This window comes from Sinohyriopsis cumingii, chromosome 4 (genome assembly GCF_028554795.1).
Source record: "Sinohyriopsis cumingii isolate HCF-2022 chromosome 4, ASM2855479v2, whole genome shotgun sequence".
NCBI lineage: Eukaryota > Metazoa > Mollusca > Bivalvia > Unionida > Unionidae > Sinohyriopsis > Sinohyriopsis cumingii.
Window position 1 is genome coordinate 37,810,381 of NC_142964.1, and position 18,480 is coordinate 37,828,860.

Below are 18,480 nucleotides of genomic sequence, written 5' to 3' on the forward strand. Positions count from 1 at the left end.
TCGGATCATACTTAGAGTACCACGATCAGAACACACCTCCTCGCTGCTCTGTACCCTATGCTGGCTATCTATTCGATCCAGAATCAAACACAAAATTTGTTCTCTGTGCTACGTTTCACTGACGGACTCCAGTCCAACATACCTATCCGACCTCATCCATGTGTACACACGAGCAAGATACTTATGCTCATTATCTGACAGTTCGTATACTTATTATTCCCACAATGAAAACGAAGTCATATGGACAACGTTCTTTTGCATACCAATGCCCAGCAACGTGGAATGAATTGCCCACTGAACTTAGACACAAAGACACAGTGATTTCATTCAAGACTGCTCTTAAAACTCACTTACTTCGACTACAAGAAAAAACTTAAAGACCTAATAATGTTTCATATCTTAAATATTTTCAGCATGTTTTTTATGTTTTCTAATTTCATGGTGTTTTTTTGTTGTAATAATATCATTATATATATTTTTATGTTATAGGCGTTGTCTAATGTTGTAAAGCGCTTAGAGCTCCTAAAGGTTAGGCGCTGTGCAAAGTCCTCATTATTATTATCATTATTATTATTATTATCATTTGGAAAACGAATTACCACGAGAATCTCATGTTATCTTTCATGGTGCACAAAGTACAGTTGTGGTGGTCAAAGTACAGTTAGCGTAAACATACCAATACAATTTTACCTGTTGAAGGTTTATTTACTTTATATTTAGCCAAACTTTCAGTAAAACATAACTTTACTTAGGTAGGAGACTGTTAACTGCAATCATCTTTCTGCCTTTGACAATAGGTTTATTTGTTCCATTGTAAGGTATAGTAGGTTATGATATCGTAGTTAGACTGATATCTTTAAATTCTTAATGCAGGTACATTCGCATACCTATGATGAAATTGTGAAAGTAATAGGTGCCATCATCAAGTAGTATTTTCATAATAAATTGCACGACATTTTTGTTGTTGACCGAAAATGTCCCTTAATAAATATACATTTGTATGTGTCAGTTTTACAGAAAATGGTTATCTCCTTCTTGTCATTGTTCAAATGGTAGTTTTGCGGGTGAAAAATAGTATATTGTAATAATTCATAATGTAATTTTGTTTGATATCATCCATCAGCATTCCCTAGATGGCGTGCATAAAGTGAAAGCAGTCGTGGGCAACGGGCTCCGTCAGGATATATGGAAGAAGTTTCAGACCCGGTTTAGAGTCCCTATGATCTGTGAGGTATTTGGGGCTACCGAGGGGGTAACTAACACGGCGAACCTGTCCAATCGAGTTGGCTCTTGTGGGAGAATTTCCCCAATTCTGGTTGGTTCTTGTTCTCTATTAATGTATTCATTTGCGTAACTCTGTGGTGTTCATTATCATCGTTGTCATCAATTTACTCTTCGTCCTCCTCCTCCTCCTCATTATCATCATTTCAGTCTGTTTCATTTTCGTAATCGGTGTTTTATATTGGCCTTTTTCAGCCGAAAAGGAAATCGATTTAGAAATGGCGAGTGTCTGCTCTAAGTTTATATCATCGCCGTGTCATTTACCGCTCTACCAACACCTTATTTTTGCTGGTTACTTTTCGCTTGTAATCTATGACAAATGAGATAAGGCCGCTAGCACATACGTTGATAGGGCACTGAAACGTGAAGTTTGATGTTTTGAGAAACCATATAGCCCCTTGAAATTATGACCAGATTTAGACTGTGATGGGTACTATACAATATATCAATAATCTCTTTGCATATGATTGTGATGGAACCGGATGAAGGAAATATGAATATTCGCAGGAAAAAATGTAATTTTTTAAAAATCACGATTGCTTAAAGAAACTTAAGTAAAACTGTAGTTGATAGATCATTAGATTTTGGGTTTTACTGAAAGACATTCCGAACACTGAGCTGTAATATAACACGATTTGCATGGAGATACCTGTCTTTATATGTATATGTATGTATATGCATATATATATATATATATATATATATATATATATATATATATATATATATATATATATATATATATATATATATATATATATATATATATATATATATATAAAGTCAAAAGGCAAGAATAATGTTTACACTTTAAAGAAGTACATGTAGTTTCCATTGCATATATATCAGGTTTTAATTTAACATTTACCCTATTTGTAACAGAACAGGTTTGATTTGATTCCAAAATACGTTATCGAGGTGGACCCAGTCACTGGAGACCCAGTGAGGGACAAGAATGGCCACTGCAAGCAAGTCAAAAGAGGTAAGATTATTACAGTGGTATTTTTACTGACATTGCTGTCATTGATTGACTCGCTTAATTACTGTCTTTAAATATTTTCGTATGTATGTATGTATGTATGTATGTATGTATGTATGTATGTATGTATGTAATAATTACCCGTCTTGATGGTTTGATTCAAGTGAGGAGTTAGAAAGGGAGGAGTGCTGTCATTCTTTTTGTATCTGATGTTTACAGACGCGCTGCTACAGCACATAGAAAAAGCAAACTAATGTAGACAATTGGAAGTTTACGTAGCTGCTTCTTATGCTTGCAGATAACCTTACATGCCTATTAAATCATCCAGATAACTAGGCTAAAATGCCAAAGATTATTTTCGAATATTCAACAAATAAATCGACAGAACAGTTTCTACAACGTCATATAATGTAAGCTTATGGTAAAAGAAGCAATTCAAATTAAATTAACGTCTCCAACATTTGGTGAATAAATATTTTATGAAAATGACCCCTTGAATCCCCTAGGAATACTACAGGATCGGGCACATAGTTGCACTAGTTGCCACCAGCAACGCTTGCCAAAAAGCCGGGCAAGCGTAAGCTTTTTGTCCTATATATGTTGGAATTGGTTTAACCTAAATCTAACTCAAACTTATAGTCCAGTTTGTATAGAAATCTGTGGCTCCAACCTATGGGGCTGCAAAGTTTCGAATAAACTTCAAAACGGAGATCTAATGAAGCTCAAGAAATTGCAACACTTTGCTAGAAAACTAATTCAGATTTTCCCTGAAAATCATTATCGTTACATCAATGCTGTCAATGCTGGGGCTTATACAAATGACTACTGATATTGATCAGCATAAACGTCTGTTCCTACGCAAACTCTGCACCCTGTCCCATAACATCATCTACAAGCTAATATTCCTTATAGGTCTTCATAAGTGTTTTGGTAGCATCTGTTCTGTACACTCTGGTTTTATTCCAGATATTTGGAAATAACTTCAAAAATACTAGCTTACAGATATCCTCTTGAACTTTATAGTAAATGAGATTCCCTAACAGATATGAGTGGAAACCATTGATCAAGGGGGCCTCGAGTGGCCGAGTGTTCTAAAGCTCTCACCGTTACCGATCACTATCATCTTACCTCTGTCTGCGTGGGTTCGAGTCCCGGGTTCGGCCAATGTGGGTATGTGAGAAAACTTGCCAGTTGCTTCTTGTGGGTCGGTGGTTCTTTCCGAGGTTTCCTGGGTTCTTCCTCCACCATTAATACAGTCCGCCATGTATAGCCTATCTTGTGCTGAAAAATGGCATTACACCCTACAACAACAACAACCATTGTTCAACTCTGTTTGAAATGAAAAGACTGATTGGCGTGACTAAATCAATAGACATTATGATTTATCCAGACTTCGGACTTAGAGTCACAAATTTGCCCTTCCACTCTGTCATGCATTGTGGAGAATAATTATGAATGCATATTAATCAGGTTTAAAGCATCCTTAAAGGTATTAATGCCAGGCCTTGATGCTACGCACTGTAGTAAATTTAGTCATCAGTATACAGAACTCCTTCAGCATGTGGTCACATCATGTATATTAACAAGACAAATTGACAACGATTTTCATTGGTATGTGCTTGACAAGTTTGGACTTGAAGTCAATAAAAAAATTAAATCAAGGTAACGACGATTCACGTTTGCTTTACGAGAACTGTTAAGACGTGACCTTGAAAGTACACTGGATAAAACACATCACACGTTTCAGATCTGTACATTCGAGATTTTCGTCCTTGTATCACAAAGTGTACCTCTTAGGCTGAAAACCAATCATATGTAAAAGAAGAACTTGCCAGATCAGTTGCTGACAGATATTTAACGCACATGATACCATATTTAAAACAAAGTCATTATCATTATTAGACCCGAATTGTAATAATAAACTCTTTTAACCTGTTTTCCTCCCCCGAGTTTTGTTTAATATATATATACGTGTATGTGCAATTCTGCATTCTTGCTTATATTTCCTAATCGTTTTTATTCCAGTTGTGCATTTACCAGTTTAATGTCTTATTTATTGAATTTCCGAAAATTTAATGTAAATTGCATAATTTATCTTTATTCTCTCATGTTCTCTATATTTTTAAACAAACTCTCCTTTTGGATGAAATAAAGATTGATCCCCTTTACTATTTAATTAAAAAATATACATGGAATGAAATTTTTAGAAACGTTACATTCATTTGCTCGACAGGAGGATCTGGTCTCATTATCACCGGTATTCCTAAAAATATGCAGGACTTTAAGTTCTATCTCGGCGACATGAATATGAACGAGAAAAAGGTCGTACGCAATGTCTTCGTGGATGGTGATGCCTATTTCAACTTCGGCGATTTGGTCCGGTTAGATAAGGACTACTTTATCTATTTTATGGACAGGTTGGGAGATACCTACAAGTAAGAACGTCATTTTCTCATTGTCTGGATACTGAGGTCAGGACATTGTTTTTAAATTCAAAGTTTAGTTCTGTCCATCATTGTATTGGAAATAAATTTAAATCAGTCTGGAAGACCATGATGTGCATCTGTGTAATTTGTTACCTACTTCTGGCTCTGGATTAGTAATGGCTGTCTTTTTAATAGGGAACGTTTAACATTAGCAATAATCTTGATTTAAAATACTTCATTAACAAGCATCATATAAAGACTTTTGTTAAGTTCTACTGATACACAAACATTCATCTGGTCCACGATGCCTTTTATGAACGCCATCTAGATTTTGTATTAATATTATTTGAAGCGCGAGGTAATAATTCTGATCTGTTCGGCCGCTGAAATTCTCTCTACATACATATTTGGCGAACATAACTACGGAACTCGTTTGCATTTTTGGTTTTCTACCCTTTATCATTTGTTAGTGTTTGTACTGCCATTGCTTTAATATTATTTTGTGTCTTTGTTTCTTTATTTTCATTTTATTTTTATGTGAAAAATTCTCCAATTGTTAAGTATATGCAGCACCCGACCTGTAATATTTGTCAATATACAGTAGTGCGACTATTTAAACGAAGACGCTAACAACAGTGGACGAGCTAGATCCCATGCAACAACATGGAACGATATAGAGAAAACATTGTCCAGATAATAACAGTAATCATACGATTGATAGTGATATAAATTATTGGATATTCTACTTTCGTACTCAGGTGGAAAGGGGAAACCGTGTCAACTTGTGAGGTAGCCAATGTTCTTTCTGGACTGGATTTTATACAAGATGCCAATGTTTACGGCGTGCAGGTTCCAGGTCAGTTTTATTTGACTTAGGTTTGTTATTGTCAGCACTGTCTGCACATTCATTATTATCATTATTGCCAGCATCATTATTACCACTAACAAATCATCGTCATCATCACATTGTCGGCGTCATTATTATCACGATGACGTAGATTAAATTATCTCCTTTAAACACAGTTGAACAAACATGCTTCTCTATTTAGGTTTATTGAACTTTTTTATAGCTTTTATTCGTAACGGATTTACCTGATAACGCCACAATGTATTTCTCATATAGAGATGTCCATCTGTCGTTTACACGTATGTATTTATGCCTGTGGATAGGAAGGTGCAGATGGGTATACATTTCATTGCACGCATGCGTATTTAGGCAGAATAGGTTCATCTGTCAAGGTGCATGTTACATTCTCTTGAAATATTTTGATGTGTACTATTTCAGGTAATGAAGGCCGGGCTGGAATGGCTGCGCTGTATGTACGTGAAGGTGTAAACATTTCGGAAATTCTTAAAGATATTTACAAGCATTGCTCAGACAATCTTCCTCGATATGCGCAGCCCCTTTTTCTTCGTTTTCCCAAAGACATGAAGGTAACTGGGACATTTAAACAAACGAAGACAGAATTTGTAAAGGAAGGATATGATCCATTGCTGATTACAGATCCACTTTACTATAGAGACGATTCTAGAAAAAACTATTTTCAACTCACACATGAAATCTATGACCAGATTCGAATTAAATCAAAACTTTGAAACAAGGATTTATGATTCAATATTGCCGAAACATCTTCCTAATAAACACTGATGATAAAAGTTGTGTTTGACAATAATTGTCATTTTTCTAAGTTGAGGCCACTGTGAGGTTTCGTTTGCAAAATTGAAAATTTGTTAAGCATTTGTTGATGTATTGAAGATAATGATTAATGTCGGCAAAGACAAGTCTCGGTTGAACTAGATGTGTTTGTATCCTTGCTATTTAAAAGAGATGGTTTAATTTTATGTCAAGTTAATGATTTTTTTAATTATAATTATACGTTATGATAATGCTTTATTATGAAAACTAGATGATCCTCATATTACGACACAAAAGTTTTAAAATAAGTAATAGAAAATAGTAAAAAGCAGCAAGCTTTGTAAAATTCAACAAACAGTTTATTACCCTAAAATCCAAAATGAAAATGTAAAATGGAACTTACGGTAATCCGAATTAAATCCAAAAATAATCCTAGAATTTCAGACATACGTCCTAATAACTAATTACTTGCTTTTGCTCGAATGTTAAATCACGAATGAATAATCTTTACATTAACAAAATGGTATAGTTTCCTTCTTGACCTCAGGTCACAATTAATATTTTCTTTAAAATATTATCTAAGGCAAATAACCTTCTAGAAACGTCTTAATGTTTACACAATAAAATGTTAGTTATAATCAGAAGGTCTGTTACAATAATTATAATATATAACTTGGACTATGTCAGGTACGCCACGCCAATCCTAGTAACCTAGACCCAAACCTGAATAAACGTGTTTACTTCTATTAATAAAGATCCTATTATTAAACCTATACGCATAGATAAATATTTAGCATTGTATCAGTTGATAACAGAATAATAATTAATAATTCAGGTCATGCTGAAAATAAACTCGATTTTGAACAATGTTAAGTCCAAAATACACTGTTACATTGCAATAGTGTATAGTGGAAAAAGGAACTAAAAACAATAAATGCAAATATACATGTGATACAATTACATGTAATGAAATCTTATAAATGAAACAAAATATACATGAAATAATATAATATTACTTTAATGTGAAAGTGTATCTGCTTTTAGAATGTTTTTTTTTTATATACTGGATGTGCTATATGTCAGTATTGCATTACTTCAGCATCAAACTCCACATTACAAATCTCGGATTTTGTTTTACATCTTACAAAGAATAGTAAGCGGTTGTGATCACTAAACACAATAATCAGAGGAGGTGCTGAACTAATATACACTTGAAAATGTTGCAATTCGAATATGAAAGCCAAATATTCCTTCTCATTCGTGGAATCATTTCTCAGGTACTTATTTAATTTCTTAGAAAATATTACACTAGATGATCGGCACCATTTTTATCTTCTTGAATCAAAACTGCACCAACCATAACATCACTTGCATCAACAGACATTTTTAATGATTTTCTGAAATGTGGAGCCGAAATAACTGGTGCCCTCTTAAGTATGGACTTTAACTTATCAAAAGCCTCCTGACATTTTTCCGACCAATGAAACTTGGTTTTCGTGCTTAACAAATTTGTCAGGGGTTCAGCAATACTGAAAAAATTGGAACAAATTTCCTACTCAGCCATACAGAAAATAGAACAAGTTGCTTTTAACTGATAAAGTGAATTCAGTGATAGTTTTGACCTTAGGATCTATAACTTGTTCATGTCCCATGATATGTCCTAGATAAGTAACACAAACACGGCAATTCTCGCATTTGGATAAATGAATTGTCGAATTTTCATCACTGAGTCTGTCGAGAATGTCCGAATTGTCTCTAAGTGATCTTTCCAGATGTCGTTGTAAACGATGACATAATCGATGTAAGCATCCCAATGATCTAGAGCATATATTTTCATATTCATTACACGTTGAAAAGTACAAGGCGAACCTTCATCCCAAACGGTCTCACTTTATATTGATAACGTCCATCTGGAGTCACAAACGCCGAAATTTCCTTCCATTTTCCTTCAGTGGAACTGGCCAGAATTATTTCAGAAGATCACATTTGGTGACCAACTTTGCATTTCCAATTTTATCAACGCAGCCACCAATTACTGGTAATGGAAATGAATATGTTTATGTTCTCTTTTCTATAGTCTGTGCACATGTAGAAAGCATTATCTGGTTCGGTACTTGTAGACATGGTTAACCCAAAGAATCAGAAGTGAAAGGTAGGTGGGAGCTGGAGAGGTTTCTTGAAGATGTCTGGCATTCGTGTAGATGATAAGGCACTGTTCGGACCTATAAATGTTATGAAGAAATTTAGCACGCATCACAGGATTCCAAGAAGCTGTATATGAGCATGAGTCAGAAAGGAATGAAATTTCATGGCATTCATTTTTATTTCGTTTTTAAAGGTAAGAATAAATCATCAAATCTCACTTGACTTTTCTCTTGAGATTATTTGTGAAGCAATTCAATGATCGAGTTGTCTCCGTATTCAGTTGGAATAAAACTTCCATGCCTTTGGTCCACAGAAATGTCAATAGGTGTAGACAATAGTAAGGCAAGTCCTTACACTACCACTGAAAATAAGCTCTTCTCGATTGACAGACCATGCCTTCTCCTACATTTCTTCTTGACTCATACACAAACATATATCGTGTTGTTTCTGACTAGCATGACTGTGTTTCATCTAACAATGTCCCATGGCTAGACATGTAATTATTACAACCATGTCAAGAGCAATATGGAAGATTAAATATATACTTGTTCTGGACACATTCGCATAATGATCTTATTTGTTTTCTTCTTGTCCAGGGTAGAAACATTCTATTCATCTCTCTCTCTCTTAATGGGTTCTTGCTAGGTGTCTTCTTTCGTCTTCTGATAATCAAAGATTAATCAGCTCAGCTTATTCGTCTCCAGAGTATTATCAAATTATGTATATAATATTACGTTGAGTGCTTGCTGAGGTGATTTTATAGTGTTCATGTTATTCGTTTCCGCCTTGGTCTTTAGTGAATAAATCCTTATGAGGCACGTCCTCGTGTATAAACAACGTACATAAGACCACGACTGCTGTTAGTACAAAATGTCCTGTGGCTTTAGACACAATTAATTCAATCCCAAGTACTTACTCTGGGTGATGAAAAGTTTAAATGTTCTGGTTCTCATCGTCTAGCCGTCTCGGTTGACTGTTATCTTGAACACGTTGAAAAATTGCAACTCGAAAGGAATTTGATTGATGGCTCCCTTAAGCGTCGTATTGCTCATGATGCCAACGAGCAAATATGTTGGTAGCTGACCTTGCAAACTATGATATTCGGTTTTGGCAAAGGCAGTGGTGAAAGTTTTCACTTTCACTAGTCTTATAGGATATATAGTTCTATTCAGCGTTTGACTGGTGTCGTTCCCACTTTAGGTAAGGTTTCCACACCTCGCACGCATATTCTAGCTTTTTCGATGTTCGTTTTGTATTCGTGTTAGCCATTGAATGAAACAAAGTGCTATCTCGATTTAGTGTCAGGCGTGCATTCTCTCCATTCAAGAACTGCTTGTCTTGCAAGCAGATGTCCAAATACGATTTTCAATTAGAACATTATCTCAATGAATTAAAAACATATTGCCAAAATGGAAACTAACTCATGCATATATTTGATTAGGCATTAAATAAAGAAAGTAATCTAACTCAACACGAGGCTTCAAACACGCAATGTACATAGAGAAATATAATTCCTTCCGTTGTATAATATAAACCTGTATTATCAAATATAGGGCTTGTAATAAATAGCTATTATAGTTTCCACAATTCTTTTAAAAAAAGCTTAAAAACCCTTTGCGAATGTCAACCAATTCTTACTTATACAAGACGTAAGCATTTGCAAGAATCTTTCGACTAGAATTGAAATTACAGAAAATATTAAAAAGATGTTTTACATCATTTAAATATGGCAGACTTCGATGCTGTCAATGTACAAAATATTAAAGAATGTACTTACTTTAATAGATCCAATAAAAGCAAGTGTTCTCGCTACGTTATAACAAGGACTGCATGTCAACTGATGTGTTTTATTTGATAATCGGTAAACAATATAACATGCAATATGTTGGACAGACACTTCAACAGGTTTCCAAGAGAATGAATATTCATCGGTTTCATATGAAAATTGCATGGATCCTAAGTTATCCCCTATAATAACTATTTCAATGTATTTTAATACATATACTCTGTCTTTACATGTGTTTCTTTGATGCCAATCAATATTGTGCATGGAGAGATTAATAGACTGATTCAAGAAAGTTACTGGATTCATAGGTTAGACACTTTGTATCCCAATAGCTTTAATGCCAAGGCATGGTATACAATTGTATAATAGTTTAATAAAGAATTGATACATCGTATACATCTCTATCCTTTATCAATGTAGAATTGTATGCATGACTGTCTGTCTCCATATTATTATTTCACGTGATATAGATATAAATGCTACTGCATGTACTGTGTGATCGACCTTTGTCCATAATTCAGTGTTGAATTTGGGACTAAATGGCTAACGTAATGTAGAGTACACATGTTTACTTGGTTTTATTCTAGGCGAAGTTTTGTAGTCTGATCTAGAATAATCCTGAAAAGAATTTTGTTTTCAGTTTGATCGAAATTTCCATTAAAATGACCATTATCATGGTTCTCTTATTAAGAATTAGGTTTTTATATTAAACAACACGTTTAGATTATTAAATGGAATTTAATTGGAATAACAAAGTACCTTTTGTCTCTTGGGGTAAATACATATTTTGGGATTGTGGTAACTTTATTTGCCTTTGGATTATATAAAGGTGATACTTCAAGATTGGTAGTAAATCAATAATATTCAAGGTTATTGGTACATCTGCAATTTGAAAATTGTAGTTCGTTCGAAACACCAGTAGAATTCATTCGGAACTCAATACGTTTGGTCTTGTGTTAGAACGTTTAGGACGATTGGGGATTTATTTTACAACACTGTCAGTTTTGTATTTTCACTTTGTATTCTAGCAAAAAGCAAGTATTTGTTAAATTTTACAAAACGAGGTGGTTCTGGCTCCTTTCTGTTATTTAGTTATATATTTCTTCTTTCAACATATATAAAACACCGCCATTTTCATTACGTTATCGTTTTCTTCATTTAAATCATCATGAGGCCAGCAAGATTAGCAGAATAAAAACTTCTACTTCTGACGTATTATATTGTATTGAATAAAATCATGATTTTGAAGCAGCCCAGTTCACATTGTTTATTATATACAGTAAGTATAAAGTCCAAATAAATCCAAAAGAATCACGAACATGCTCAGATCAACATGTATAGACGAAGAAAATAATTTTTGGCTGTTTTTGGCATACGACCAGTTTTCGGATACGACCTGTTTTCGGCATATGACCTGTTTTCACGAAAGTTTTTTTCAGTGCTAGTAATTGTATTATTTCTCAGTAGAATAATCTGAACTATCTCACTTTTTCACAAAAATACACTAGCTACCTTGGAAACAGTTCACGATCAAATTTCCGATGCAATATAAGGTGTCTTACATTATTTCATCATATAGAACCACGCGATTTTCTAGCACAGAATCGGGACTTAGTGACCTTAAATGCACATTTGAACTGCTCGATGTACCTGGATAGCAGCAGAGGGGGCGAACCCTACAAACTGATAGAGGGTTCTAAACGTTAAAATAAGGCCTCCATCGAATCGAGAAGTCAATTAGAGGGTAACGATAATTACGGGGGGAAGGCCCAATTTTGCTATCGCTGCGTCCTAAACAATTATTTTGTTTCGATGGGGTTTTGGTTTACGCGACGAACCCAACTCGTTGTCGCCGCCCCCTCTGCTGCTGTGAATTAAAACTTTGTATCTAACCCGACTCGATACCGTGTTCGAGGATCATGTAAGTTTATCGTTACAAACCCATGTGGTTTTGCCTGAGCACGACTAAAGAAATGTTTAAACTTATTTATGTCCATATCACCGCTGCACCAAGTCTGATGTATATTTCGTAGCGTGTGTGCGTCAACGCCGTTGAACAATGCAAAGATGTTACAGTTGTCCCTGATCACTTTCGGGATTTGTGTATATCGCTGAGTTACATAAATCACATCCGTGTTTTTATGTCTGTCGTGTGAAAATATCCTGGCAGGGTTTGTTTGTTTGTCCAACATCACATCGTCGTACACGACTAAATTATTAATACTCGAGTCAATATCATCAATACCCGGCGACTCATCGATGTTAGTAATAAATTCAATAATATCATCACCTTCGCTTATCGACGCTGCGCGCTCATTAAAATCTTTTAGTACGCTGTAGCATCGCTGATCATCCACAGATGGAGCTACCAAATACAGTTTATCCCACTTCATCCACTTCATTATTAAATTAAGTAACAACTGCGTCTTACCGCTCCCAGATGGGCCTATAATTATCATTCGAACAGAATTTGGTGGCACTGAGTTACGTTTGATTGGCTCTCATCGTATTGTAGCAGAAAAGTCAGTGATCTCCATTAGATATATTATAAGATAATATGGAGTTATATTGTGTGAAATGTAGAGCACGTACCCCAACTGCAGACATAACAACCACTACAACAAAAAATAATCGACAAGCGCTTACAGGCAAGTGTGAACGATGCGGTGCAAAAAAGTTTAGATTTATTCCGTCGAGTAAAAAAAAAAAGGAGGTGATATCGCAGCCAAGTTAACAAAGTTACCAGGAGCTCCGTGGGCTAAATACCCAGGAGAAAAACATCTTCCGGGATATAATTACTGTGGCCCTGGAACCCGACTTGATATCAGACTTAATGACCAGAATCAGCCCAATCCAGGTGAGTATCCGATAAATGCTATCGATAGTGCATGTCATGCGCATGATGTAGCTTACCGGAGTAAGGATTTGCAACAGCGCCATCTCGCGGATGTGAAATTAATTCACGCGTTAAATGCCATCACTGATAAATCTTTCAAAGAAAAGTTAGCATCCTGGTTAATAAAATCTGCAATGAAAGGTAAATTAGCGCTAGGTGCTGGTATATAATGGAGTCGATTTATTATTCCCCAAGCGGATACTGGAGAGGTAGCGCAGCAGTTAGTAAACTTGCTGAAGCAGCAAAAGTTACGCGAGTTACTGCTAAAAATTGGTTATCCCGACAGGCAATATGGCAAATTTATCTACCGCGTCCTAAACAAATTCACTTTGCACATTTCATTGTCAGTATGCCAAATGAAGTTCATCAAGCTGACATATTATTTCTGCCACATGATACCATTCGTCGCCGAACATACAAGTACGCGTTAACTGTAGTTGATGTTGCAAGTAGATACAAAGATGCGGAACCGTTAGCGACTAAAACAGCATCTGAGGTTGCTTCTGCGTTTGAACGAATTTATCAACGAGGACCTCTACAATGGCCAAAGCTGTTACAAGTTGATCCTGGCAAAGAATTTCAGGGTGCAGTATCATCGTTAATGAAGCAACATAACGTCGCTATCCGACGAGGGCATACTGCAATTTATCGTGATCAGGCAATTGTTGAGCAATTTAATCGAACACTTGCTGAGCGGTTATCTGAATATCAATACGCGAAAGAATTCATTCAAGACGATAGATCTCGTGAATGGGCCGCAAGATTACCGAGTGTGATAGCTGCGCTAAATAATGAGATTACTCGAACAATCAATATGAAACCCATTAGCGCGGTCACAAAAAATTTATACCTGTTCAGCGAAAAAATATTGAAAAAAAAATACTGGGTGATGTCACTATGAGATATTTATATGAACCAGGTGAACTTGAAGGTGGTAAACGAAGAGCGACTGATCCTATTTGGAGTATCACTACACACAAGATATCTAACATAACAAGATCCACTGGCAGACCAGCAATCTACAGGTTGGATTCAACTGCTCCTCAACGTGGATTTACGTGAGCAATTACAAGCAATTCCCGAGGACACACAATTACCGCCGCGATCACTTAACTAGCGCTGGCGCCTCGACGTCGATTACACTCAAGACTGGTCAGCATCACATTATCACGTGTATGACCACGACTATTATCTTTTCTATCTACGGTGAATTGTCTTGAGTTTTTATTCGAATACTGCCATAGCATTATACAATTACAGCTCGCACAGTGATTATTCTGCTGCTGTTTTAACTCAATAATAAATTCAACATCAAGATCAAATTCTCGATTATTTTTTTTGTCACTCTGTTTGTAACTGGTGAGATTTTTCTTATTATGTCGTTGTTGTTTCCATTGTCCGCTGTCGTTGACAGCGTTGACTCTTCCAAGACAATTGTTCGCAGTTGAGATATTCTTCTGATTCTGGACACAGCCAAGTAGACCAAGTTTGACCATTCGATGCGTTCGTCAACAATCCAGACAGTTGTATCACTGATAGTTAGTCCTTGAGATGAATGAATTGTCATTGCGTATCCCAGCGTCCACGGGGATTTAATCATGAGCAGTGCATCTTTGACAGCATTAATATCAACTAACACAATATCATTCAATACTAAATTCTGTTTCCCTGACTGTCCTGGTATGTCAACATCTTTATTTTTTAACCTTGTATCAGCTGTTCTATAACATAACGGCACTGGCAACATTGGAAACTTTTCTTGTTGTAATTGAAATAGCTGTTGTTGAAGTGTGTCTCTGACTATCTTTCTACTTGCTACTATCAAATCGTCAGGTTTCCACACGCTCCAAAAGTCGCTCATTGAAGTTTCAGAAATCATCTCGCGCATAATTTCGCATTGAATTTTATTCGGTTGTAATCTGATTAATGTTTTAAATTCCTTCAATGTTGCATCAAGTGCTCTATGATCATCAAACACTTCTTCATAATAATCAACAAAATCTTTTAACCACGAATGTGGGGATACGCCGACAAACGGAGGTGGCTGACCGTGATCGCCGCACATTATCACAGCTGTATTCGCTGTTAGCAGCCAATGCAGGAACAATTTTAATACATCTAACGACACTGTGTCTATCTCATCCCAGATTACTTTCTCAGGAATATATTTTGTTAACATTCGATCTGAAGTCCATGCACCACCGCTGTATTTGAAAAAGCTGTGCCAAGTACAAGAATTTACTCCTCGTTGTTTCATCTCCCTGGCGAGCCTGTGTGTGTATCTGAATTTTGAAATAATTAGATCGCTCGAGTTGTTTTGCCAGAACTACCCGGTCCATTCAAATAAACGGTTTTGTGTCTAGTGATTGGATCATACACAGATGGTGCGTTCGACATTTCTGATAATTCTGATTTACAATAATCATCCTTAATTGTAACATCAGCGGATTCACAATATCCATGTAACATCTCCGCTTTTATTCTCGAAGAACTCCATGATTCATCGCAAGGGTCTTCGACGCTCTTTATAAAACGAGCCAGTGATTCTAAGTATTTGCTACTGATATAAAATGAATCCGTTGCAACTCTAACTGCGGTGATAGGAAATCGATTTATCATTGATAGCAGATTTATAGAAACATAAGCCAGCATCGAAGATCTTAAATGTGTGTATTGAGGCGACTCTCCGTCGATATAACTTACAATTGTGCCCAACTTCCCCCCGTCGGATAAGCGCGCGTCCTCCCGATTACAAAATATATTTCTCGCAACGGCATCAGCAATTATAAAATTTAATTCAGCATCATCGATAATCAATCGACAATGATGTAGTTTATGATCATATGCGCCACCTTGAGTAAATTTACCGATTATTCTTCGTCCGAGATCTGTTGTTGTTCTTTCGCTGTTGCTGAGTTTGATCTTAAGAACTTTAGGAGCCTCATCAACAATGACATCCATGGGAGTATTTGGACTCTCTCGTGCATACTCGCCAATAACCTCATCCAAACTGATACGCTCGGGTGTTGGCAACCAAACTGAGGTCTGCGGTCGATATGATATAATTGCTTCACTGACAGTCAACGATACCAGTGTTCGGCTGTCAAGCATATATCGCAATAACACTATTGGCGCCCAACGCTTTTCACTGAAGTGTCTGCCAAACCAAACATAACAGCATGGATGTAGCTCTTTAGCAAATTCAAACGACGTCACACGAGCAAATCCTGTCAACGGAAAATCGGGTAAAGGACCGTTTATAGCAACTCGTGTCATCGAGTTCGTGGGATGTCCAAATCGCTTAAAGTATTCGCTGCACTCGCCCATCCCGAGAAAGCTCCCCGGGTAGCAAGCAATCATATCCGCGGAAATCATATCCCGGTGGTCGTATCGAGTATTCCACAAACCGCCGTGTCCATACTCGACACAACTTAATTGTATATCCGAAAGAAACTTACTTCGTGTTGGTCTCCACGAATTTCCTTCTCTGGCGGCGTGAGCGGCAACACTTGGAACTGTAAAACAATTACCAATAACTGCTCAGTGTTTTTTTTCGATTTTCATATATTTCTCTGCGAATTTTTTCATTTGTTGTTGCAACGAGTCCGTTCGGTATAATTCACCGTTGGGTCTTACAAATTGATCATACTCGCCATCTTCGGAACTGTTAAACAACCACATCGACACAGGGTCGTTGCTGCTTATCTGCTTGATAGCATCGAATATGTTTCCGTGATAATATTTTACAACACGATCCCGCGGAAATATCGCAACCGCGTTAGTCCAAGCGTGAGCGTTATCATCAATGATATTTATTGGAGCTCGTTTCGATTATATTTCGATTTGTATAATACTTGTTCTGTTATCGTTGTTACGGTTATGGGAAATCTTAATGCCCGCTCTAGCTCGGCAACATCGTTTATTGACGCTCCTGTGTGTTTGACTCGCTCAGCCCACGCTATTATCTTGGACTGTCTTAACGCAGTCAGACCGTTTCCGCGCATCGCATTTTTAAAATGTTCCATTACTCGCTCGGCTACACAATTCAGCGCCAACGACGTCCTCATCGGCGTGAGTTTATCAATTTTTGGTTTTTTTATCGGATAAATTCCATAAATGACCGCGGTCACAGGATAAGCTCTCGCGTAATATGGTTTATCAATCCCGGTCAGCATTCCTGGTCTACAACCACTACTTAACAGAATGTTTTTTCCGCTAGCAAGAACAGGATCATGTTTATCACGGATAATCCACGTATCGGAATCTGCTTGCACAATAAATTTTATTCTGAAAAAATATTTCCGACTACTTTGATATCCATCAAAGAGATAATCAGTAATTGTTTTCGCTCGTGCATCATTCATTGTAGGATCAATGACACCTTCGGCGTCGCGTATAATTTTAAATGACGACCACACGTGAGATGCACTGTCGTCGCGGAATTCTTTTTTGGCATTCCTGATAATATCAAACAGATCAGTCAGGGCTCGTCTCCGTGAATCAGGGGTTAGTCTGTCAAGATCGAATCTCCCGGTGCCAAACGCAGATAATCTTTCAAACTCCTCCATATTATATTTAAGGCAAACATTTAAATAAGAAATACTAATATAACAATGAACCGGTGCAAGTGGCTTGGTACAAAATCATCAAACCCTTGTAATAAATCCTGCAGAGGTGAATTCTGCGGGAAGCATTCCCAAAGCGTCAGGCGGGGTAGTTTAGGGCCGATACCGTGTCTGCGATGTGGTATTGGGGTTAGGAGTAAAACACAGTTATGTGCAAGTTGCGGAGGAAAACGATACCATGAACTCAAGCGATATTACAATAAAAAATCCAGCGACATATCCGAGCGTGATTATTTAACTAAGTTTTCAGACAAATTATGATTTAGACAAATATATTATTATATAAATGATCCAAGAATTTGTCTCACATCCAACCATTAAGAATTACGAAGCATCTCGCGAGGGAATAGTCAGAAATAGCAGGTTGAAAAAACCAGTTGGTGTTGTTGATAATTCTGGTTATCTTAGATTTACTGTTGGGAAAAAGAAGTATTATAATCACAGGTTTGTGTTTGAGTGGTTCCATGGAGAGATCAAAGACGGTCTTGTAATTGATCACATTGATGGACAGCGACTTAATAATAATTTATCCAATCTACAAGCCATCACGCAGAGCGAGAATTCTGCACGAGGTGGCACTGGTAAATTTGTAAAAATTCCCAGAGCAGTTAAATCTTTTAACATAAGTACGAATGAAGAAATAATATTCCCATCTATGAACTCAGCTGGTAAGTATTTTGATATTTGTATACCCTCAGTACGAAAA

The 18,480-nt window shown here is 36.5% G+C and overlaps 1 protein-coding gene across 1 annotated transcript in view; it reads left to right on the top strand.

Annotated features, from left to right (window-relative positions):
* Positions 1-11,377, top strand: part of LOC149800942 (long-chain fatty acid transport protein 2-like) — a 31,427-nt gene extending 20,050 nt beyond the window's left edge. Inside the window, exons 6-10 of the mRNA XM_089955012.1 lie at positions 1,124-1,315; positions 2,164-2,263; positions 4,494-4,695; positions 5,445-5,542; positions 5,972-11,377. Coding sequence (XP_089811138.1) covers positions 1,124-1,315; positions 2,164-2,263; positions 4,494-4,695; positions 5,445-5,542; positions 5,972-6,282 — 903 coding nt within the window. The 3' untranslated portion in view covers positions 6,283-11,377. The remainder of the gene's footprint in view (positions 1-1,123; positions 1,316-2,163; positions 2,264-4,493; positions 4,696-5,444; positions 5,543-5,971) is intronic.
* The last annotated feature ends 7,103 nt before the right edge of the window (positions 11,378-18,480 follow it).